This window comes from Serinus canaria, chromosome 8 (genome assembly GCF_022539315.1).
Source record: "Serinus canaria isolate serCan28SL12 chromosome 8, serCan2020, whole genome shotgun sequence".
NCBI lineage: Eukaryota > Metazoa > Chordata > Aves > Passeriformes > Fringillidae > Serinus > Serinus canaria.
Window position 1 is genome coordinate 27833180 of NC_066322.1, and position 25330 is coordinate 27858509.

A 25330-nucleotide genomic window follows, 5' to 3' on the forward strand; every position below is an offset into this window, starting at 1 on the left:
GAGCAAGCCTTAGATGAGCACAAAACAAATGGGATTCAAACCCCCAGGGAGCCAAAGTCTTCTTTAATTGATTGGTTTAATGACAGGGAAGTTGAGGCAGAGCCATTGAATTGAATATCCAGTCCTTGAACACCAAAGAAGAACTGATAAACAGGTGATTTCTAAGCAAAATCTCCTGTTTAAATGTGTGATTTATTATTATTATTATTGTTATTATTATTGTTATTATTATTGTTATTATTATTGTTATTATTATTGTTATTATTATTTAATACTATTGGTAAATTGCAGACAGCCCTGAATTTTTAAGCCAAGAATGACCCTCACCCAAATTAAGGGACATTTCAGGGTGGCCTCTACTAGGAGTTCTGGAATTAAACATGCCTCAGAAAGTGAGGAAACCAAAATATTTTTCAGTCTGCAGCCTTCTCATGCATTTAAACTCCTGAAGGACTTGTGTTTCTTGACTATTGAGATTCATTATGTCACCAGAAGAGCTTTACTATTTTACTGTGGAAGCAATATAGCCATGAAACATTAATTTCCAGGAATGTGGGAACCATGAAATGTGGGTTTTTCTACTAAATTAAGATTTTACTTTTCTCTCTTTTCACATAGTTAAGGGAACCAATTTTCATTCTGTATTCATGTATATGCATTCTGGAAATTCTAATTACACAAAACACAGGAAGAACATTTTTACATTGAAAAATGTATTTCACTGGTAACCACACCAGCCATTTATATTCCATTTTTCATCCTGAACCACTTTGTATTCCAAATCCACCTTGGAACCACATCTCTCATGACCAAACTGCACCAACTCAGCTGATATATTGTGCCCTGTAAGATTTGGCAGCTGTTCAGGTTTGTATAAAGTTCTTTATTCCCCCTTTTTGCACAATGCCATCCTCTCACCACTGCAGTGGCAGCACCTCAGACCTGCCTGGCACAAGGATCTCCAGCAGTCCCCAGGTGTTCTGCACCATGGCAGATGTCTCTGGCTGGAAGGCAAAGAAATGGTGAAGGGCAAATCAATTTGTAACCTATGTAAAGGAAGATATGTAAATATTCCCTTCTTTTTGCTATGGGACTGATGCCTGTTTCTTGATAAAAGAAATGTTACTTAGCTTCCATGCAATACCAGCTGATCAGAATGGAAGAATCAGTCAAAACATTCCAGAAGCATCTGTCTTGTGGGAGCCATAGGTTTCCAGGCTAGAGGAAACACCAGAATATTCACCAAATCACCAGTGTGGTTTTCCTTAATGCTACAATTAGCCATGGAACATTAACAGAAGAGTTACTGGATAAGAGTTGATGGCAGAAAGCCTCCTGCCATAAACTGGTAATTCTCAACATGTGCAAACACATTGCCAGAGTAGATGAGTTATGCAATTAAAATCAAAACTGGAGATTTGTTATCAAAGGACAGCCATGTGTACTAAAATCCAGCTGAGAGGCTCCCTTATCTTGTTATCTTCAGGCTTCTTTTTTAGTTAATCCAACACAGCTGACCATATTTGACACAGCCAATTGTGCCTGCTGTCATGTGAGGGATGTTTTATAGAGCTCCTTTCCCCTAGCACAGAGAGATTTGTCAGAGTGCAACTCTTTACAAAGTCTGGAAAGCTTTGCCAGGGTTGCATTTCAGGGGAGCAAGATGTGATAAAAATTCTGACAGAGTCAGAACGTTTCTAATGTTATCATTAATTTCTAAGATTTGGAACAAGGTTTAGTAACATTTTAAGTGCAAATTATGGTAAAAGTTCAATTCAAAAGAAGCATTTCATTTTGTCTGGATAAAAAAAGTTTAATCAGCTTGGAAAACTGTGGTTGTGTAGCTTTTCCTGACAACAAATTTCAAAATTCCCCTCGCCTTTAGAACGAAGGAGAATTCCAAATTGTGGATTTGTTTGCAAAATGAACTTCTGTCCTCCCACAGCACTTTCTGTGCCTCTGTGAAGAGGACAAGAAGCTTAATGTATAATTTCTGTGAGCCTTAAGGAGATGGGCTGCATGTCTGCATTTTCCAATGCAGGCTTACACAGCTGCTCTTTGAAAATAAATCATTGCTTTTGGGCTACACTGCAAAACACTCTCTGCAATTTAGCACAGTTGTTAATTAATACAAGACTGTATTAGTTCTTCTTACAGCCTTGCTATTAAGGTTCCATGAAATCCCATTAGCTCTGCATATGGTGCCAGGCTTGTTCTGAATGTGGGAAAAAAGAAATGTACTGTGGTATGAATAATAAAGAGAGGCTTTCAAGTGGTTTTCACTGTGAACATTTTGAAAAAAAATAAAAAAATTCCAGAATGTAATATGTGGGGCAAGCTTTTCACAAAATTTCAATGCAAACATGCAGATATTTGTCAGCCAAGTTTTCCTCTGGAGTGTGAAATCCCTTATGTGCCACTATTGTTCTACAGCAGGAACATCAGGAAGAGGAAGTAGCTCCTAAAAATGGAAAATTAACCAGGTTGTTTTATTGTCCAAATTGACAGAAATGAAAAATAAAACCCAAAACAAACCAACAAAAAACCCCCAAACAAACAAACAAAAACTCCCCCCAAAAAAACCCCCAAACAAACAAATTAAAAACCCCAAAACAACAACAACAACCAAAAAAAAAAAAAAAAACCCACAAAAAATTCCCAAAAAACCCCCAAAAGCTACATAGCTGATGCCAACAAAAAGATAAAAGTTTCCTTATATTCTTGTTTTAAATATTCTAAAGTCCAGGTAGAGAGGACAGCCAAAACTTGGATGACATTTTCCAGAAGTTACTTGAATTTCCTGCTTCAGTGATCTGACAGATCCTTCTTAAATTCTGAGAAGACTGAAGTGCCATAGTAAAAACCAGGCTTGTTAACACCTCATACAGAACACCCCAAAATTATAAACTACTACAGAAACTTCAGACCTAATTGTTTTCTATTGGATGAGTTTTGTACAACATTGACTCCTTACTGAACAGAGATCTTTGACAAGGAGGTCAGGAAAGCTTTTAAAAATGGAAAGAATGATGGAGCAGGTAGAATTTAGGAGCAGAATGATGGAGCAGGTAGAATTTAGGAGCAGAAAGATGGAGCAGGTAGGATTTAGGAGCAGAAAGATGGAGCAGGTAGAATTTAGGAGCAGAAAGATGGAGCAGGTAGAATTTAGGAGCAGAATGATGAAGCAGGTAGGATTTAGGAGCAGAATGATGGAGCAGGTAGGATTTAGGAGCAGAATGATGGAGCAGGTAGGATTTAGGAGCAGAATGATGGAGCAGGTAGGATTTAGGAGCAGAATGATGGAGCAGGTAGGATTTAGGAGCAGAAAGATGGAGCAGGTAGGATTTAGGAGCAGAATGATGGAGCAGGTAGGATTTAGGAGCAGAATGATGGAGCAGGTAGGATTTAGGAGCTGACTGTTCCTGGGAGAAGCTTTGTGGTTCCCTCCTGACCCTTTAGAAGCTGCTGCCCTGGAGCAGTGCATGGGTAGGAGGATTCCAGAAGGTGCTTTTCTCCTTCCCAGTCCCCTGGTTCATCCATAGCCCAGTCCCTGCAGTCTGACAGGGCAGTCAGGAGTGGCCAGAGCCCTTCTGCATGGCCAGCATCCAGACAGGGACACACTGCTCAGGAAAGCCCTCCTGCCTCTCCTCCCTGAGGATGGTGAGTCCGCTCATCTCGATGAGGCTGTGCAGGATGTTCAGGTCGCGGATCACGCTGCTGTCCAGGCAGTCCAGGGTGCAGCCCTCCCTGGCCACATTGTCCTTCAGAATGATCACTCCATTGTCCTTCAGGCCACCCTGGCAGCGGATGAGGAACTCCAGGAGATCTTTGTCTGTCAGGTATCCTAGGGGGTGAAAAGATGGGGTCTTGGGTTAGAAATGGGGGTGTGTTCTGCTCCTATCCACCAGCTCCACGCTCTTGAACACCGGCAGCAGGACGTGCTTGCTGATCCGACCTATCCCAGAGCCACAGTCCAGGGCACGGCTGGTGCCAGCTTTCCCCACCCCCTGGGGGATACAAGAAAATCATTGGAAATCTGAAAAATACCACCTGGAAAAAAAAATCACAGCAACCCTATGTTTTGGGTTGAAAGATTTAGCTGGGGTGTGTGTTCAATTCCCATCTGTCAGAGCTGGGGCAGTTCTCTGCTCTTCACCGGGCAGTTTTCTTTATCTCTCCCACAGCCAGTGCTCCCTCCAGGAGATCTCTTCTGTTCATGGGCCATTCATTATTAATTATCTTCTGTCCATGGCCAGTGAGTGTCCCTGCAAGGCTGATCAAATTCCACCATCCCATGGGGAGATCCCCACCCGGGGGAGGAGCCAAGCATTCCTACCTGGATCCAATCTGCCCTGGGAACAGCCCAGCAGCCTTTGCCCACTGCATTCCCAGAGGAGCAGCTTTCTGCTGCCCTGCATTCCCAGAGGGAGAGCAGGCCCATCTCCAGCAGCCCTGGAGCTGCAGAGGAAAACTCCCCCCTTGTGCAGGATCCCTGCTCCAGCAGAGCCACAGCTGGCACTGCAGGAGGGCTGAGCCCCCCTGGGATGGGGCTGTGCCACCACTCTGAGCCCCCCTGGGATGGGACTGTGCCACCACCCTGAGCCCCCTGGGATGGGACTGTGCCACCACCCTGAGCCCCCCTGGGATGGGACTGTGCCACCACCCTGAGCCCCCCTGGGATGGGACTGTGCCACCACCCTGAGCCCCCCTGGGATGGGACTGTGCCACCACCCTGAGCCCCCTGGGATGGGACTGTGCCACCACCCTGAGCCCCCCTGGGATGGGACTGTGCCACCACCCTGAGCCCCCCTGGGATGGGACTGTGCCACCACCCTGACACACAGGGGACAGGGCCTGCTCTGACTGGACAGTGGGGTTTTGTATTACTGCATTGGTTTGGGGTTTTTTTAAATTTTATTTTCTTCCCTAGTAAAGAACTGTTATTCCTGCTCCCATATCTTTGCCTGAGAGCCCCTTAGTTTCAAAATTATAACAATACAGAGGGAGGGGGTTTACATTTTCCATTTCAGGGGAGGCTCCTGCCTTCCTTAGCAGACACCTGGCTTTCCAAACCAAGACAGACGGAAAATAAATCACTATTAATCATTCAGACATGTCAGAAGGGTGCTTTGATCCAAGTGTCCATGGCCTTTTTATTGCAGGAAATTATTATTCTAGAATCCTACCAGATTTAACTAGGAAATCTTGGGCAAACACCGAGATCAACAAATACAAACTCCAATCAATATCTGGGATCCATAGTGGTAGCAGCAACAGATGTGGACAGAAGCCACTGAGGAGAGTGGAGAAAATAGTGGGTGCTGAAGGGTTCTTTAGTCTGGTGGTTTAAGTTATAATAAGAATCAGTGGCAGGAGGCCGGAGCCAAACAAATTCATATAGGGAATAAGTGACAACTGTTAACAGTGTAAGCAATTACCCATTGGGAACTACCAACAGAAGTGGGGTTTACCACCCCTTGAAATCCTCAAACCAAGTGTGGTTGAATCTTTCAAGATACATTTTAATTGAACACAAACTACTGGCTTAGCACGGGGGTAAAGGAATGAACAGAGCAGTTTGGGATGTAGAGTAGGTCAGACTAGATAATCCCAGTCCTCTCTGTCTTTTACTGTTAAAAAAAAATCTCTGTAGCATTGTGTAGCACTGTATCCCTCCACCAAAGATCCAGCAAAGAATGCAATGCCAATTCCACAATGCCAATTAAACTCATGTTATTCCATACCCCGTGGGATTTTTGCAGATATCTATCTATTATAAAATAGTGCTTTTTTCCAATATGTTATTGAGATTCTGTTTCTCATCCTTCCTTCCCAAAGATCAGGAGTTCTGTTGAGAACAGTGGTGCAGAGCTCAGAGGAGAGCAAAATGAGAACTCTCACATGTGAAATATCTAACATGAATAAACAAAGACAGGTGATCAGAAACTCAATGAAAAACTTGGTAAAAAAAAAAATCACCTGTATTTTCTAGTAAAACTATTTAGTTTTCTTGATGGAAGATTTAAACTTTTATAAATGGAAGCTGCCATTGCAAAACCAAATTTTGACACAGCATGTCAAGTTTCTTTAACTGCTCCTAACAAAACCAAAAAAATTTAAAAAGAAAAAACCCCAAAACCTAAAGCTGAATACCTTTCAAGTTGAAGGGAAATGGTAATTTCTATATGGAATGTAAGCTTGCACTTTTACTTTTTATACAAAATGACTGCTAGGGTTCACATGCTTATGCTTGCGTAAGACAAATCAAGATTTCATTGGCAAGATTCATTGAAGCTTCTGAACACCTATTTTGGAAATTACTTTTCTCTTTACTTGGCTTTTAGTGTAGTTTCCTAAGAAAATGAGATCTTCAAGGTGTTGCTCTCTAGCAGACAGTCCTGCCCTCACTCCATCAAATTAATTTGTTGGCATTTTTGAGCCAATTTCAAGATGGAGGTAGAAGTTTGATTAATGATTAAGATGATTCCATATTTCCTTGACATTGATGGAGAAAAAAGATTCAGGTCTGTGTCTATGCTAAGAATATGATATGCTCCCTTAGTAAGGAGCCACATATCTGACCAGCACAGCCTTAGACAGGTCTAAGCTCATTACTCCTCCTTTTCACTTAGATTTGCTCAAAAGGTGAGGCAGGAGCTGCACTTACTGCAATGACTCCTTATTAAAGAAAAGCAAAAATACAAAGGAAAATTATGCTGCTCTAAAGCAATTTGTTCAGACCTCCTCTTGAATAATTCTTTCTCCCCTATGAAACCTTGGCCACTTCAGTTCACAGATTAAGAGAAAACCTTATTTTCACTGCACAAATTTTTTTTTGTAAGGTACATAGCCCTCATTTTCTGGCTGCTCCAAATGCTGCAAGGCATTCACTGGGGTGGCTGCAGGAGAAGAAGCAAATACTTCTTATAGGAGGGGCTGCAGTGAGACATAGCTAAGGGAACCTATCTCTGATAAACATGAGTGCATGTAATAAGACCTGATCATATTTACAGGTACTGGTGATTCCACTATGGCTTTTTTCCTGAGTGTTTCTTGAAATACCTCAAAGCCTGGATAATTAGCAGCTTCAGAAACCACTGTTCACAAGGGTGGTCAGCCCTGTGTATCTCTCTGCACCTAAGAAAGAGCATTTCTGCTCCAGAAAATCCATATGTGGGGCTCCACCCTCAGCTGCCCCTTTGCATGCAGGCAGATCTCCAGGAACTGGCACATTTCTCCAATACATGACCTGAAAAAACCAACTTGATTTGTTCCCAATGTGCATGTGGGAAACTCTCAGAAGTCTCTCATGATGTCTTAGGAAGTAGCCCCAAAGATCTGAGAACCTCTTTGGAGCACAGGCTGCCTGCTCTGTGAGATGTCAGGCCAGAAGATCACGCAGAACTAACCTGAAACCCACTGAATCCAGATGACGTCGTATCTTCGTGGGGCTGGTGTGAACTCCTGGAGGCTTTTGCAGTAATACATCTCTACTCTGTCCTCCTTGCCCTGCAGGTAGTTTGGGACCTCAGCCAGGAAATTCTCCATCATATCCACCAGCTCCACGCTCTTGAACACCGGCAGCAGGACGTGCTTGCTGATCCGACCTATCCCAGAGCCACAGTCCAGGGCACGGCTGGTGCCAGCTTTCCCCACCCCCTGGGGGATACAAGAAAATCATTGGAAATCTGAAAAATACCACCTGGAAAAAAAAATCACAGCAACCCTGTGTATGTTCAAAGATTTAGCTGGGGTGTGTGTTCTATCACCACCTGTCAGAGCTGGCCAGCTCTCTGCTGTTCACTGGGCAGTTTTCTTTATCTCTCCCACAGCCAGTGCTCCCTCCAGGAGATCTCTTCTGTTCATGGGCCATTCATTATTAATTATCTTCTGTCCATGGCCATTGAGTGTCCCTGCAGGGCTGATCAAATTCCACCATCCCATGGGGAGATGCTCCGCCCAGGGGAGGAGCCAAGCATTCCTACCTGGATCCAGTCTGACCTGGGAACAGCCCAGCAGCCTTTGCCCACTGCATTCCCAGAGGAGCAGCTTTCTGCTGCCCTGCATTCCCAGAGGGAGAGCAGGCCCATCTCCAGCAGCCCTGGAGCTGCAGAGAAAAACTCCCCCCTTGTGCAGGATCCCTGCTCCAGCAGAGCCACAGCTGGCACTGCAGGAGGGCTGAGCCCCCCTGGGATGGGACTGTGCCACAACCCTGAGCCCCCCTGGGATGGGATTGTGCCACCAGCCTGAGCCCCCCTGGGATGGGACTGTGCCACCAGCCTGAGCCCCCCTGGGATGGGACTGTGCCACCACCCTGAGCCCCCCTGGGATGGGACTGTGCCACCACCCTGAGCCTCTCTGGGATGGGACTGTGCCACCACCCTGAGCCTCTCTGGGATGGGACTGTGCCACCACCCTGAGCCCCCCTGGGATGGGACTGTGCCACCACCCTGAGCCCCCCTGGGATGGGACTGTGCCACCACCCTGAGCCTCCCTGGGATGGGACTGTGCCACCACCCTGAGCCCCCCTGGGATGGGATTGTGCCACCACCCTGAGCCCCCCTGGGATGGGACTGTGCCACCACCCTGAGCCCCCCTGGGATGGGACTGTGCCACCACCCTGAGCCCCCCTGGGATGGGACTGTGCCACCACCCTGAGCCCCCCTGGGATGGGACTGTGCCACCACCCTGAGCCCCCCTGGGATGGGACTGTGCCCCCACCCTGAGCCCCCCTGGGATGGGACTGTGCCCCCACCCTTACACACAGGGGTCAGGGCATGGTCTGACTCTGGCAGTGGTTTGTTTTGCTTTTTTGCACTGTTACATTTGTGTTTTTATTTTTCCTAGTAAAGAACTGTTATTCCTACTCCCATATCTTTGCCTGAGAGCCCCTTAATTTCAAAATGACAATAATTCAGAGGGAGGGGGTTTGCATTTCCCATTTCAGGGGAGGCTCCTGCCTTCCTTAGCAGACACCTGGCTGTCCAAACCAAGACACCATGTTACCCACTATCTGTCCAGCCAGCCTGGTGTCTTCTCTCCTTATCTTTGCAGGGCTGTTGGGAGATTGATAAGAATCAGCACAGATTTGGGTCCCTCTGTCTGAGCTGAGCTAGGTTCTTACATTCCTGGGCTGCTGTTGCTGAGACTTCTCACTGCATTTACAGCTGTACAGGAAGTTTTTGCTTGGTGTAAGAAGAGACAGAGTTTTTCACAAGTGGCTTTCTCAGAAGATCCACTACTCCCTGTAAAGTCCTTGCAACTTCAAATGTTCACACCTCACAGGGAACTATGTGGCTAGATAAGTCTCATTCTTTGCCCTGTAAAGGCCAATAAAAAAGGAAGCATACACCAAATACTGCATGCAAGCAGTAACTTCTGCTGCACAGAACTGCTGAGGTGCCCAAGGGCATTTCCACAGGTACACAGAATCCCTGGGATCAAAGTGCAGTCCTCAAAACAAATTGTGTCTGAACAAAGATCTCAGAGTAGAAGGTAACTTATGGCAAATCGAGAAGTTTGGGCTGGAGCATATACAGGATTTCTCTTTTAGGCATAGAGACAAGAAGGATGATTGGCTAGGTTTTGCTTAACTGTTCCTTTTTTCTTCATAAATGTCATCTTTGGACAGAGATCAGACATGAAAAAATGTGGCACAAAGGTTGTGACTGTGAGAAAATAATGAAGCGCTGTAAAAGAGGCTTTATAATGAAAGCTGTATTTCACCCCCACAGCTTCCATTCTAGCTATAAAACAGCCCTTAAGAGCCTGCTGCTGTTCTGTAAAACAGAAATTCTGAGCCTACACATGCACTGACTGTGGGATAGGAGCTCCCCTGGCCAAAGTTATCTGTTAAGCAAACATGTTAAAAGCAAATGTAAACACCTTTTCCCTGTCCTCTGGAACTGAGGGTTGAAGTGAAAGCCGTGGGCCAAAGTCCCTGCTGCAACTTCACTGCACTCAAAGGAAACAAGCCCAGGAAGAGTCTTGCTCTTCCTGCTTATTGGGAGACCCCCCCCCTTTGTAATGAACCCAGCATAAATCATGTAACTCACACTTTTTTGGCCTGGCTTCAGTGGGTAATTCAGTAGATTATTAAGGTCAAAGGACAGCACTGTCAATGACATGACTATGAATAGCCCAGGCCAGCATCTGATTACACACAGTAATTGTAGAAAGAGCACACAAGGGCTCTCACCAGTCTCCAGGGCTGCTGCTCCCAATTTGTATGCCCAGGAAGATTAATCTCCTGATGTGTGCACGAGTCCACAGACCTTCAACCCTACTGGGCTCTGGAGACTACCTGTTTGTAGTTAGCCAGAAAATGGGAGCCATTCCTCATCCACAGGCTGCACTGGGAACATATCCCACAGCTCTTTTATTCCAAATGAAATTTATGAGTGCCCTGTTTAGCTTTAGAGAACAATTTTGGGGTGTATATGTGTCCTGAAGGACAGTGATTCTGAGTAATGGCAAGCAAGTAGTCAGAGGAGCAGTCAGTCTCAAATTTTGAAGCCTGTTCTGGCTTAGAGTTCCTGGTGCTACTTTAGGTCTTGGAAGCTCCTGCACGTGGCTTTTACTGAGGACCAGACTAAGAGGTAACAAGGAGTTCAGGGAATGAGAAAGAGCTGCGTCTTGGATCTTTACAAGGTGGATTTCCATATTGTTGGCTGTCAGGTACATACAGGTCTACACTGATAGGATTCACTAAAAATCTTTGAGAAAGCTGCTGAGAAAACTGGGATGATTTACCAAAACCACCAACAGAATTCAACAAAAAGCCAGGTAATTCCTTCAACATTTGTGTTTCACAGAATCTACAGTCATAGTAGGGACTCAAAGCAGGGAATTCATCACTCAAAGCAGGGAATCCATCACTCAAAGCAGGGAATTCATCTCCCACGACATGTCACAGCAAGGACCTCTGATGACACATCTCTGTGTGCCATTGAGAAGAAGGAAAGGGAACGTTCATGGGAGATGAAGTTGGATCCCACACTTTGCTGAAAAGGAGTGAGAGCTTCCAGCAGTCAGTTGAGAAGCCCTGTGAAACACCACGGCTCCGTTTGTAATGAAAATGTTGACATAATTCCATGTTCAGCTAATATATTTTCAGTTTGGAAGTGCTTAGGGCTTTGACAGAGTATTAACATTTTCTTTGGAAGGCAAACATTTTCCCAAAAGTCTAATTGAGTTGAAAATCAGACTCCTTATTTAAAAAAATGGTATAAGTGAAAACTTTAAGCCAGAACAGGCTTCAAAATTTGAGACTGACTGCTCCTCTGACCACTTGCTTGCCATTACTCAGAATCACTGTCCTTCAGGACACATATACACCCCAAAATTGTTCTCTAAAGCTAAACAGGGCACTCATAAATTTCATTTGGAATAAAAGAGCTGTGGGATATGTTCCCAGTGCTACTTCAGGTCTTGGAAGAGCAGAAAGGCAGTGAGGCTGTATATGACAAAAAAAAAGAAATCAGAGCTCAAGAAATAGATAAAAAATCCCACTGGTATTCCTTCTAAATAAACAAAAAAAGAGCATGTTTTCAACAACATCTCTTCTATCAGTCTGATCAAACTGAAGAAAAATCACTTTTCAAGAAGTTTTCACTCAGCAAGCCACCAATCACGCAGGTGAGTTGGGGGCAAGAGGGGCAGAAAGCGTTGAGGGCAGAGAGGGAGCCATAAAGTCAATATAATCTCCATCTGTAATATTTTACACACCTACAGCTCACAGCTGAGGCCGAATTAATGCTTCCTTTGTTTTCTTTATTTTCTTTTTTTACTCCCTGCCTCCGGATCAGGCCCTTGGGAACACAGTGGCTGTGTGGACACGGAGGCATTAGCAGGCTGCCATAAATATGCAGGGCTGTGGCTGTGCTGATAACCCTGTACCTGAGACAGCCTGGAGCTTGTCTGCAGAGCCCTGCTGGCTCAAGCCATGTTGCTCTTGGTTTGAGTTCTGCCCACACACACATAAAACCTCTTAACTCCAGCACAGTGGCACTTTCAACCCCGCTCGACTCGCCCGCGGAGCTGGAACGTAAGTGAAGCCCTCAGTCCCTTCCTGTAATTCCTTCCATGTGCCCAGGCAAGAGGAATTCTTCTCTCCAAAGAAATCTGTAGCTCAGTTTACAGTGGTTCTAGGGATCATGCTAAGAAATGCCATACCTGAAGGAATGCAACATCAGTCATGGAAGGGAAATGTCACTGTGTGGCATTTCCACGCCAGCCAGACTAACCCAGGAGGGGTAATTCGAGTGGAACCGGGCAAGTGTTTGTTTGGGGAGCACCGGTTTTGCCAGAATGCAGAGTTTTAAATGAATAAAACTCTCTGTGAAACTGGTATTTCAAATCTAGAGAATAGATTTTAGCCAAAAAAACCACGGGAAAGAATGTTGAAAATGTCAAAGTACTTTTTTTTTATTATTATTTCTTTGTAACTTTCAAGGAAAAAAAGAATTCAAACTTGTCAACTTTCATTTCTAAAGAGCATTTTTTATTTTGGAACTGACTTGAGCTCTTGAAAACAAAGGGGAAAGTTTTTCAGAGGGTAAAACAATAAAAAAATTGTTCAGTTCATCTGAAACAAATTTTCCGATTTTCCAATTTTGTTAAACTTCTCTTAAAAAAAGAGAAAGTATATTAGGGTGAAGCAGATTGGTTTTTTTGTATCTTGATCACCTTATGGGTTAAAATAAATATTCATGGAGCCATAAACTCGGTAGGACAGCTCATTAGCTTTATGATCAAGTCAGCGCTACAGAAAGCCACTAAATATCTGTATCTGGTTGAGCAGGATTCAAATTTCAGTAGTAAGAAAGGAAAATAAACCATAAGTACCATAATTAATTGGCTACATCTCAACAGACAACCGGCTTTAACAAACTAAATCAGAATAAGCAAAAGGTGCAGACTCCTTTCTGTTCCTTTTTTAGTTTTTCCTTTCTTGTTTGATCTTGGCCATTCAGAGTATCCCTTCTATCCCTGGCTAATTATAGGAGTGGGAATTTTGCTCTGGAGTATTTTGTATCTGTCATCACAGCTGATGCATTGGGTATGATTCCCTTTTGGCATGAGAAACTCCGTCACAGACTGTACTTCTTTCCTTTTCGGGTCTCAGAGAGGATAAGGTGTAACAGTGTGACACAAACCTGCTGCAGGAAACTGCATCTGTGTGATGTCTAGGAAGGGTGAAATCTTCCCCTGCACCACTTGAATTCCTCAAATGTCCTTAAAACAAGACTTAAGTAAAATTTAAGGAATATGCCTCAGCTGTGTTTCATTTTCCTTCTGAAAATGCCATTTTCAGAAATGTCATGTGCCACTTGAAAAATCCTTCACCAGGATTTCTTCTCCTGGGAAGCTGAGAAGCCTCAGAGAAATAGGAAAACAATATGATCTCATTTGCTTCTCCTGTGTTTTGCTGCTTTGGAATGTGGTTGGAGATTGTTTATCCAACATGTGAATTGTTTTGACTTAATGACCAATCACAGTCAGGCTGTGTCAGACTCTGGAAGAGGTCATGAGTTTTTCATGATCATTCTTTGTAGCCTTCTGTCTGTATCCTTTCTCTATTCTTTATTACAGTTTTAGTACAGCATTCTTTAATATAATATAATACCCTAAAATAATAAATTAGCCTTCTAAGAACATGGAGTCAGATTCATCACTTCCTTCCTGCCATGGGGCACCCCGAAAATACCCCAGTCATGCAGAAATGTTAGATCAGCTTCAGCTCCTCACTGAACCTCCTTTGTATTTTCTCACTTTGTGTTTGCTGACAGCATGATAGAGGGAGGCTCTGAGAAGCCTTGTTTGCCTCAGCATTAATACAAATGATTGTTGATACAGAAAAATGCAGCTGTTCACTTGTGTTTTGCTGGCTCAGAGCCCCAAAAGTCTGTCTCTGTCAGGTACAGCAAACTTTGCCATCACTTGCCCTTCACAGCTCTGCATTGATTTCTATCTGCTGCCAAGCCTCACTCATCTCCCATCCCAATCCATTTAAACTGTGCCTTTTCCCCCATATACAACATCTAATTAACCTATTGAGCTTTCTTCCCACAGTGGATCATTAGGACTAAAAAAAGGTCATCTGGCTATCCCAAATTTGTACATTTCAGCAGAAAATTAAAGATCTACAGCAGCATTATATAGAACTAGTAATTTTGTCAGCAGGAGAACATCACAAATTTGTTTGTGGATTCCTTAACCTCTAATACTGTTGTTGAGCTGGTTTAGTGGGCTCCTTCCCTGGGAAAAGGGAAGGGCAGTCAGAAAACCATCAGGCCACACTTCTAAAGGTTTTCAGATTTCTAAAGACAGTTGTAGGACTCAACAGGATTTTCAGAAACCTAAGGACCAAAGTGGTACTGCTCTTAAAATTCAATTTGGCATCTCCTTGCAACTCAGGTCAAAGCAGACCTTTCAAGACTTTACGGTCCTTTAGCAATCTGCCTGAAAAGGCGTTCAGTGACACTGGAATGTTTAAGGAAAAATATTTTGCCTCATGTGTAGACTCTTCTATATAATGTGTAGGAGAAGGTGGGTTTTGTTGCAGCATTCTCAGAAATACCTATAAATGGGCAAACCGATAACTGGGCATTTAGTCTCAGCTAGTTTCCCAACTGGACTGCAAGAATTTGCACAGACAAATCTGCCACTGAAACCAACAAGGATTTAATCATGAAAGGTCCCAGTCCTGCATTCAGAATTAATCAAACCCAGGTAAAAGAACTCCTCATCTCAGCTTGGGAGCATTAGAAAAAAGGATGTAAAAAAGGCAGATAATGACGTAGGACCAGGCAAAATGTGTATTTATTGTATTTGCTGGGAATGCCCTGATGAAGGCAAGAATGAGGAATCTGACTCCATGTTCTCAGAAGGCTAATTTATTACTTTATGATACTATATAATATTAAGGAATACTAAACTATACTAAAGAATACAGAAAAGATACTAAATGCTAAAAAGATCATAATGAAAACTTGTGACTCTCCCCAAAGTCCTGACACAGCTAGGCACCAATTGGCCAAAGAGTGAAAACAACGCACAGCAGAATCCAATGAAACAATCACCTGTGGGTAAACAATCTCCAAACACATTCCACATGAGCAAAACAGAAAAAAAAACAAATGAGATAAGAATTTGTTTTCCTTTCCTCTGAGGCTTCTCAGCTTCCCAGGAGAAAAACCCTGGGCCAAGGGATTTTTTCAGAGAATGTGAATGCCACAGGTGTTCATGCTGATGAATGATCTGGCAGAACACATGACTAGACCCAACAACAGTGGTGACTGCAAATCAAATGTGACACATGGTGCCATTTAAATCAGGTGTGCCTGGGCACTGTGCATGTCATTTTTGACACACCACCACTGTCACCTTCATATTCTCTGAAAAATCCCTCGCCCAGGGTTTCTCTCCTGGGAAGCTGAGAAGCCTCAGAGAAAAGGGAAACAATTCTTACCTCATTGGCTTCTCCTGTGCTGTGCTCATGTGGAATGTGTTTGGAGATTGTTCACCCACAGGTGATTGTTCCATTGCATTCTGCTGGGAGTTGTTTTCACTCTTTGGCCAATCAGGACAAAACTGTGTCAGGACTCTAGAAAGAGTTTTCATTATTATTTTTTAGCCTTCTGTAAGTATCCTTTCTGTATTCTTTAGTATAGTTAATATAGCATCCTTTAATATAATATAGTATCATAAAATACTAAATTACCCTTCTGAGAACATGAAGTCAGATTCATCATCCCTTCCTACATCTGGGGGCAACCTAAACACAATACACCACTGCTCCTTGCAGAAGATGAGATTAAATGACTCACCCCAACAAACTTCCTGAGGAATTCCCGGGAGGATTCCACGTCGGTGTTGGAGAGCTCGATGTAGTCCCCCATCATTCCCTCCTCCGTGGCGGGCACCTCCCGGTAGAAGTGCTTGGCCCTGGCGTAGAACTGCATCTCCCCGTTGATCACTTGGCTTGTCAGAGCATAAAGTTTCACTGCAAGCAGTGAAAATCAACATTATAAATCACCATTTTATTGTTAGTGACAGATATTTCTGCCTTAGCTAATTGCTCCACGTGGTAATGGAGCAGTGGGCACAGGGCTTACAAACTGAATCCTGACCCGAGCCCACAGGAGCCATGAGGGAGCTCTGCTCTTTGTGAGAACAGAGCTCTGCAGCAGTGAAAAACAACTTGTTTTTCCTGAGAAAGAGCTCTAAGACTGTGATAAACACTAGCCACCTGTATAAACTGTTTTTTATACCGTTAGATAGAGAAATGAGAGCTATCTCTCACAAACAACCCTTCCTGCATGAACACACTTGGGCTTTGAGTGACCAATAAATACAGGGTAACAACTTGTTCCTGACCAATTGGGGATAGACAGGGGATGTTCTTAAAAAAACCTACAAAAGGATTTAATAAAATAAACCAGGTTGGAACCTTTCTTTTTGCACCATAAAATGTGTCCTGTATCCTTCTTTATCGAGCACCACAGCGACACTCCAGAGGCACAATGATGAATGTTGGATTTTACCCTTTTCTGACCCAGAGATGGGACAACTGAGAGCTGTTTTAAAAACTTTTATTCCATTTTCAATCTCATGAGAAGGGTGAGACCATGCAGATGTTATAATTCACACCATCACAATCAAAAGCCAATTATTTCTTAATTACAATGCATTATGAGTGTTTTTTGGCCTATCAGTTTTTGCCACACCATGCTGGAAATACCTTAAAGCCAATCATCTAAAATTACCCCTCGTGGTTCCTACTACAACACATCTTCCATAGTTCTATTTCTCCAAAGTATCCAGTCTTATTTACAAAACCATCCTTTGAAACTTGTTTCTACTTCCATTTCTCTCTCAGCAATGCCTGTCCTATCCCATGGCATTTCTAAATCAGCATTTCTCACCTCAAGGTTTGCATACAGATGCACACTGTGTGAGCCTTCTGCTTTGAGAATTTTCTATAAATCCACTTCCCTGTAAACTCAAGTTGAGCCTTCAAAACACCAAATCCATTTCTAAAGCAGTGGTGGAAGGAAAGGTGTTGGATTGAATCCTACAGGACCTTGCAGGGATCCAGCCCTCATGAAAACTCGCTGCTTTCCAGGTTCAGAAGTTTCAATCATCACTCTGTGTTTTCATGTCAGTGAAAAATCACTTCAGATTTGAAGTGGACATGCATGCCAAGGACATCAAGTGGTCTGATTTTTCCTGGAAAAGCTGTGGGCAGCATTTACTACTGTGCAGGGTCATCATTTCTGCTCTCACTGACCTAAGTGCAGTGCAGATTTCCAGATATGCTTTCCAGCTATTGACAGCTGCACAGAGAGTGCCCCGGGAAAAGAGGGGATGAATGAGGCACTCGCTCTGGTTTATTTTTAGTGGTACTGTATGGTCTGTGGCAGTGCAAGTAAGCTGAACCAAGGAGCAGATGGCAGTCTCAGACCTAAATGAGTACACAGGGGGGACACAATTTAGAAGAGACAGTCCTAAATTTTCATTTGGCACAGATCAAGGAGCAAGGTAATCAGTGAGTGATATACTGAAAGGTTCCTGTGTGCCAGAAGCTTGGATGTTTCCTTCCATGGCTTGACTACGTTGCTGGTAACATAGAGCAATCAATATTTTGAAGCTGTTTTATTAAAACCTGTGAGTTTTTCTGGATAAAGGGCTATTTTGCCCTGTTCTTTACAGACTGAGGTCTATCCTCCACAGCCTGGGTTTTTCTGTACTGGATGTGCATCAGCATATCAAAAGTATGGATTCAAAGCTCAGAAGTTTGGATTGAGGCAGGCTATAAGTTTTGCTTGTAAATCATCACCTCTGACTGTCTTGTGTGTGCACACAACTGCCCAGGCATTCTCCTGTGTGTGTGACAGACCTCCACCAAAAACACAGCTCCAAGACAGTGAAAACCAAGCAAAGAGGAGGGGCAGAGTCCCCCTGGGAAGAAGCCTTTGCAAGAACCACCTTGCAGCGTGAAACCAGCTCTGCTGCAGCTTCCCAGCGCTCCCAGGGAACTGGAAATGCTCCAGCAGCAAACACCTTCTGAGCTCATGGCAAGAGAGGGAGGGAGAACTTCCTGCCAGCTGCACAGAAGGACCAGGCAGCAGTTCTTTGTCCCTGCATCTTCAAACTGCCAGCTGCTGTGGGAAGGGGCTGAAGAGGCTTGTGCAGGCCAGGAAACAGGAATTATGCCCTCCACACAGAGGAGGAGAGCAAGGCCAGAGGCCCTGAATATAAGCCTGGAATGTGTTTAATTGAGGGCACACAAGCCCAGCAGGGAATGATAAGTGTGTGCCTGCCCATCCTCAGCAGGAGAGTGACATTTTGGAGGCAAATGAGGGGGGGACAAAGGAAGCAGGATAGGGAATAATTACCACCAAGGACCACTCAGAACAGAATAGTGCTATTGGGTTACATATAAGCAGCATGCCCAGCATATCCCTCATCCAACAAAAGCAGCATTACCAGCCCCTCTTGTCATCACCTGCTTAAGTCAACTGCTGAACGGATACTATTAAAGCTTTAATCCATTACACATTTATGTTATGCCTGAGAAATTTATACCACAAGAAGCACTGAGCCCAGCAAGGGTCAAACCTGGGAGTTTTACACACTCCACTGATTATGTTCTCATACTCAGAAGAAACCATTTAGCTGAAGAAATTAATATGAAGGGGGCAGCAGCCAATCCCCAGAACTACTTGGCCAGGGTGGCTCCCAGAGCCTGGGAAAAAGACTCCATCCGTGGCTGGGATTTTCCCAGTAAGGATTCTCTGTCCTTGTCCAGAAGTGGCACCATCTTGTCTTCCCTTTGTCTGCTTTTGCTCTGTTTCAGAGGTCAGCCTGTGTGCTGAACAGAACTGGATCCCTGTCTGTTGGCTTTGCGAGATCTTCCATATAAGAATCCAGTGATGATTCCAGGGGCTGTTCCACGGACCTGTCAAGGGACAGTGATTTATCCCATTTTGCTAGATTGAAAGGAAAGGCATTTACAGGCTGTCTGCACACCAGGACAGCATGAACAACAAATATTCAGAGTCCTTCTACTCAAAACATGAGCCTGACCTGTGGCAACACATGGGGACGATATGGTGTTCAGGATATCAGATCTGGAGTGTCTGCTCTCACATTTCTCACTCAGAACCAATATCAGGCTTGCAGAATTCCTGCCAGGACTTGCATGCACACACCAGCTGACTGCAGCTCCTCCTGGGCCATCTGGGGCCCCAGAGCCCTGCCCTACGTGCTGGCATCCGAAACCAGCTCTGGGTGAGAATCCACAGGGGCTTCTCCACGCATTAAACTGTGCAAAGATGTTTTTATGCATGTCTCCCACCCCAGGGCATGCAAGGACACAGGGCAGTGCAAAGAGGGGCACTGAACCCCAAGTTTTCTCCCGTGGACCCACAGCTTCACTTGTACAGTGTGAAATCCATAGAGGTATTTCCACCTCTTGCTCCTTCAGTGCCGCTCCTCCCTCTCAGGAATTTGCAGCACTGCCAACTCTCCCAATGCACAACCCAGTTTTCCAGACACAGCCAATCAACCTCACCTCTGATCTGCCTTGCAGCTGTGCCTGGCATGCAGGCTCCAGCAGCACCACAGGGAGGAGGGGGTTTGCCAGCTCACAGGAATCTACCCCAAAAGAGAAGTGCCACATGACCTTGGTGGCTGTCAGGGTTGCAGCCGTGCCTCTCCCTCGTCACAGGGCCTGTCTAGCCAGAGGCATCTCCCTTTCCATGACCCGTGTGGGACTGCCTCATGCATCAGGAAATTAAATACTTGTGAGGCCTGCTATGGGTACACAGGCTGCCTTCAACAAATTCCATAAAGTAGGGCATGAGCAGGATAGAACAAGGCAGGCTGCAACTTCCTCAGACATCACAGGGCAGGCAGCTGGCTAACATATGAGGTTCTCAGTGTTAAGGCAGGTAACTTGTAAGATTTAAAGTCAGAAATGTGTTTCCAGTAAAGAAGAAACTTTTTCAAGGCATACTTGTCCCTCAGCTGAATCTGCTGGCAAGTCCCCAGGAGAAGATGGTTGAAGCAAACCCACTGCTCAGGCAGGCTGAGGGCACCAAGGGCTCCCTAAAGGTCACTCCAGTCATGAGACATCAATAATTTTCAGTCACTGCAAATGCAGTCTGGATGCAGAGTGGTGATCTACAGCTGAATGCCAGCCAATGTGGACTAGACAGACACTATCCACCTGAGCCTTTTGCCCTGCAAAGTTCAAAACATTACCTCTCATATTTTCTTATGGATCAGTTAAAAATGTTGTTTTCCAGTGCACTTGGTCTAAATCTCTAAAGAAATGGACCACTTTAGACCAAGTGCAATCCCAACCTGCAGTATGCTGACTTACAGTTCTTGACTTCAGGGTTTCCTCAACTAAATTTCCCTGGCAGAAGTAAATGTTGCAAGTAATTTTTTTGGAAGTTTTTATTTGTGAACATTATTTTGTGGCTTCAATTGCTTTCTGCAAGATACTGAACTAATTCCAGCTTGGCTGAGTGCTCCCTTTTAAATGCAACATCTGCTTTGTGCATCAGTTGAAAAAGTTATCTGTGTGCACGGTAGAATCCACCTCTCTGCTGTGGTCTGAGTACCATGTAAATTCTGTTTTATAGAGGATGAGTATCATGCCACCCCCAAAGCAGATTTTACTTTTAGCCACGTGCCTCACACACAGGAATTTTTGTCTCCAGGGGTGAATCTTCTCAGTTTTCCACTTCAGACCTCAGCCCACTGGCACCCAGTCCCACAGCCCGTGTAAACACGTGCATCATTTCCAGCATCTGAGTAGCTCCGATAAAGTCCGCTGGGCTTAAGGGCTCTCACACACATTTAAGTACATTGTTGGATCAGGGCCTGAAGTTACTCATGTCTTTTATTTATAAATGTTAGCCTGGTCTGTAAAAGTGACATGTTTCTCTTAACAGGCTGTGATACCAGATATGCTCAGCTCCTAAGTAAACACGCCCAGAAGAGCTCCACCACTAAACCCAGCAATGGAGTGGGGGGAGAATGGAGTTAGCAGAGTTTGGAGGAAGCTTTGGACCTTGCTGACCCTGGGCAGCACTGCAGGATTCAGTGTGAGCTTTGGTTTCAGTGTTATTACTCATAAATCGGGTTAAGCACATGCTTAACTTCCATGCTAGGTCACAGTGTTGCTCTAGTCCTTTGACACTGTTTACACAGAGATTCTGGCTCCAGTCTTGACGCTTGAGAAGCTCAGCTCATTTCTGCTCAGGTCCACTCTGAACTGAGCTGGAAACTGTCATTATGCAGAGATGTTCAGATGTGCCACATTCTGTTCTCTCCTGCATCACAGAGAGCACTGGATCACGGGATAGTCCAAGTTGAAAGAGACCTAAGGAAGTCTCTGGTCCAAACTGCTGCTCAAAGCAGGGACAGACATGATGCCAGATGAGGTTCAGCAGGGTTTAGACAGCTGGGTTTAGAAAGCCTCCAATGATGGAGAATTGCACAGCTTCCCTGAGCAACCTGTTCCAATGCCTGACTGTCCTCACATAAAAAGATTTTTTTCCTTATAGCCAGTCTGGACAACTTTTGATTCATGGCCACCAGCCCTTGTCTTCATGCTGCACACAACTGTGCAGGTCTTAGCTCCATCTTATTCATGACCTTCCTGTAGGCACTAGCAGGATGATATATTTGGTCTCTCTTCTGGCTGAACATGCTCCATTCCTTTTGTCTGTCTTCTCAGGGCATGTGCTCCAGTTCCCTCACCACAATGAGGGTCTTCCAACTCATTCCATGTCATTTCCTGCACCAGCAGCTCAAGGCTCTGCACAGAGGGGTCTAAAGACTGCTGCAGAAAAGGGGATCATCACTTCCTTCAATCAACTAGCCATGCTTCTGTTAATTCATCCTGGGATTCTGTTGGCTGCCAGGACATTCAGCTGCTGCCTACCAAAACCCCACCAGGAGGAACTCCCTGCCAGTCTGTGGTGTTGCTGCCCAGGGTTTTTCCTATCCAGGTACATGACTTGGCTTTTTGATTGGAATTTCAGTGGGTTTGAACAGCACTAGGTTGCTACTGTCTCTTTCCTCCAGCCTGTTTGGGTGCCTCTGGATGGCAGTCCTGACTTAGAGCTTGTGGGCAAGTCCTGGCAGTTGGCTGCAATCTCTGGATGTGAGGATAAAACAGTCCTTCACCTCCTCCAGATTGCTGATGATGATGGCAGAGGGGTTGAAACCAGATGAACTTTAAGGTTCCTTCCAGCCCAAATCATTCCATGGTTCTAAACAGGACAGACTCTCATAGGATTCCACTGAGTTCAAGGTTTGACCACAACTCTCTGAGCCAATCGCCCAAACATTTTTTACCCACCTGACTGTCCCCCTATGCAGATCCTGCCATCCCAGCAGGATGTGGATTTCCCTGGATGTGTACTCACAGCACATGAACCACTCTACCTGTGTGGTGGTCCCAGCTGTGGGTTTCTCTGGGTCTGGATTGAAGGCACTTGAGATGATAGTTCATGTTCAGACTCAGGTGTTTATTATTTCTTATCAGTAAAACATCTCACTGCTGTGAGTTTGGCAGCTTTTCATCAGAAGGCACAAAATGGCCAACAATCTCTTGTTCCCAGGGCTTTTAAGGCTAAACTATCCAATTAAGAGCTGACACCTGGATTATTTCCCCTTCTAACCCCAAAACTGATCCCAAAGAGCCCCAGTGGGGACTTTTCTGCCCAGTTACAAAATGCCACCCAAACCCATGGAGAAGGAGGAAGAAGAAGCATGAAGAAGAAACCCAGGATGACACCCTGTGCTCTCCATCCTGCTTCCATCCACAACATCCTAAACATCCCAAACCCTCAATTTCTCACCCAGTGACACACCCACACTGCTCTCTATAATCTATTTCACACTTTTGTGGGTTCCAGTCTATCTTGAAGTCAGGAAAACTTTCTCCATGGATGAGGGTCAAAGTCAGTGCTGCCCTGGGGGTCAGGGCACCCCAGAGCAGACACAGAAATATTCCTGGTGTCCTGGGTTCCCACACACCTGTCCTCATGCCCACTTTTACTTCAGGGCAAGAACCAGGGAGTCAGACACAAGCTGCATATTCACCTGAAGGCTGGGCTCACAGTGCATCTTCCGTGGAGTCAAAGTAATTTGGATAGGCTGGCAATAGGCTAGTAAGATCATTAGCTAAGTTTTAATGAGTCAGGTCATGAAAAGCCTTGCAGAGGGGACCTTTGGTCTGATAGGAACATTTTCCAAAGCTTGCTGGCCAGGAATGGAAATTCAATAAAATTCAGACAAGAAATAAGTATAGTTTTATGAGTGAAGCAATCAGGCCTGGAAACAGCTGAGTGGTGCTTGATGGGTTCTCAGCCAGTTGAAACACTTAAACCAAGGTATTTCTGTGTTCATAAATAAATTCTGTGTTCTGTGACCCAGACAAGTTCAAGCATGATGCCAGATTTTTTACACTCAATTCTAAGTTAGATGCTCATAGTGGTACCTTCTAACCTTAAAATGATGCAGTAGTACTTACACTAACACTGTAGGAAATCCTGCTCAGTTTCTAGTAAGTTGTGTTTATTTTCAAAACAAATGAAAGAATAACATTTTCATCACCTTGGTGAGATTCCATCAACCCGTAATGGATTTCCCTTCCTTTCCATCTTTCCTTCCTTTCCATTGTTCACAACTATCTACCACTAGGGATAGGAGTATTTATCTTCCATGTTTCATTTTAAATAGCTGCAGATATTGCTGCATTAAAAATACTAAGATAATACATACATTATAGAAATATATATGTTTATTAATAAATATAATATATTAAATATTATAATAATAATAATACTAAATTGCACATTAAAAATACTAAGATAACATGGAAATATTTTTTCTCTTTACAGGATTAATGAATTCTACCTTCTTGAGCAGAGTTATCACTGGCATCTGTACAGTTCACAGAAATAGGTAAGGTCTTCCTTTTGCCTAAATGGATCATTCAATTACAAAAGGAACCCCCAATAATTCATTTAAACAGATTGCACAGGCTCATCCATCCCATTTAAAAATTCCTACAGGTCTGACATTGAGTATAGGCTGAACAATTCTGCTTAAAACAGAACATGCTAACTTAATACAGACTCAACTCAAATCTACTTTTTAGCTTTATTCTCACAGGGAAATTTTATTTCTTATTCAGAGTCAAATTTGCATAAGAAATGAACATTCATTTTCTACATCTTAAAAAACAAACAAAAAACCCACAAAACCCTCTTGGCTGTCATTGAAATTTGTACCAGAGGCTGTCATTGAAATTTGTCTATATTCAAATTTTTGGAAGCATTTTCCTCCCAGAGAGCAAACAGTAGGTTAGACAATCTGCTGCAGAGATCTTTGTAACCAAGACTCTTGAAAAAAAATTGAAATCACCACCTTTCACGCACTTGTCCAAATCAATGCAAACACCAGAGCTAAGGACACCCAGAATGACAACAAAACAGGTATCAGGCACTAGAAAGAACCACCTGCCAGCTCTGCTACTTTTGCATTTGTCCTTCCAAGCTCTAAACAGGTCAAAGCATGTTTTACTCAAATGATGCAAAAATTGGAATGGTCAGCCAGAAACCAAACTTCTCCTTCACTCTTGCAAGTCTTTCCCTCCCATAAAAATCTGTGGAGTATTTAGGTGAAACAACAGACTTCTGGATTAGAGGGAGTTGGGAGACATAGTTCCAAACTCTTTAGTGAGCACTGCAGTCTCTTGAGCTGTGTTTCCCAAAACTACTCCTCCTCCTCACTGCTAGTAACCATCGCCACATCTGACACAACCCATCTTTCCAGAGCACACACAGACACTCCTGCCCCCAGCTACTCACCCAGGGGGAGCTTTTCCAGCAGGTAGAGGTAGCACTTGAAGAAGTCGTTCTGGATTGCCTTGTGCAGGACAAAGGACATGCTGTGCCGACAGAGTTCCTCATCCGTCTTGTGCCAGCGCGACTTAAAGGCCAAATGTGCTGCTTTATAGGCCATGATGAAGATTTTTTTGGGGAGAATGGACAGCTGTTGTGGCTGGTGTTCCCTGGAGGACCTGTCCTTCCACGGGGGCAGAGGCAGAGTCATTTAAATTGTGGCAATGTGCTGTCATTCTATATCGGGGTGAGTGGCAGGGGGCGGAGGCGGCTGAGAGGGGAGTGAGAAATGCTGGCTCTTGGCACTGGCTCACAGTTATCCCTGGAGTGTTGCCCTCTGAAACAAGCAGGTGCTGGAAAGTGGAGGAAAAAAAAAAATCCACCAGGAAATTGCT

The 25330-nt window shown here is 44.3% G+C and overlaps 2 protein-coding genes across 2 annotated transcripts in view; both read right to left on the minus strand.

Annotated features, from left to right (window-relative positions):
- LOC103823406 (dimethylaniline monooxygenase [N-oxide-forming] 4) overlaps positions 1 to 16968 on the minus strand; it is a 215418-nt gene extending 198450 nt beyond the window's left edge. The window contains exon 1 of the mRNA XM_050977351.1: positions 16745 to 16968. The gene's annotated coding sequence lies outside the window, so the exon portion shown is untranslated. The remainder of the gene's footprint in view (positions 1 to 16744) is intronic.
- On the minus strand, positions 2471 to 25065 carry NTMT2 (N-terminal Xaa-Pro-Lys N-methyltransferase 2). The gene is made up of 4 exons (XM_050977356.1): positions 24903 to 25065; positions 15831 to 16006; positions 7410 to 7659; positions 2471 to 3844 (listed from the first exon to the last, which is right to left on the minus strand). Exons 1-4 carry the CDS (start codon positions 25054 to 25056, stop codon positions 3570 to 3572), a joined length of 855 nt encoding a protein of 284 aa, XP_050833313.1. The 5' UTR covers positions 25057 to 25065; the 3' UTR covers positions 2471 to 3569.
- Between the last annotated feature and the right edge of the window lie 265 nt (positions 25066 to 25330).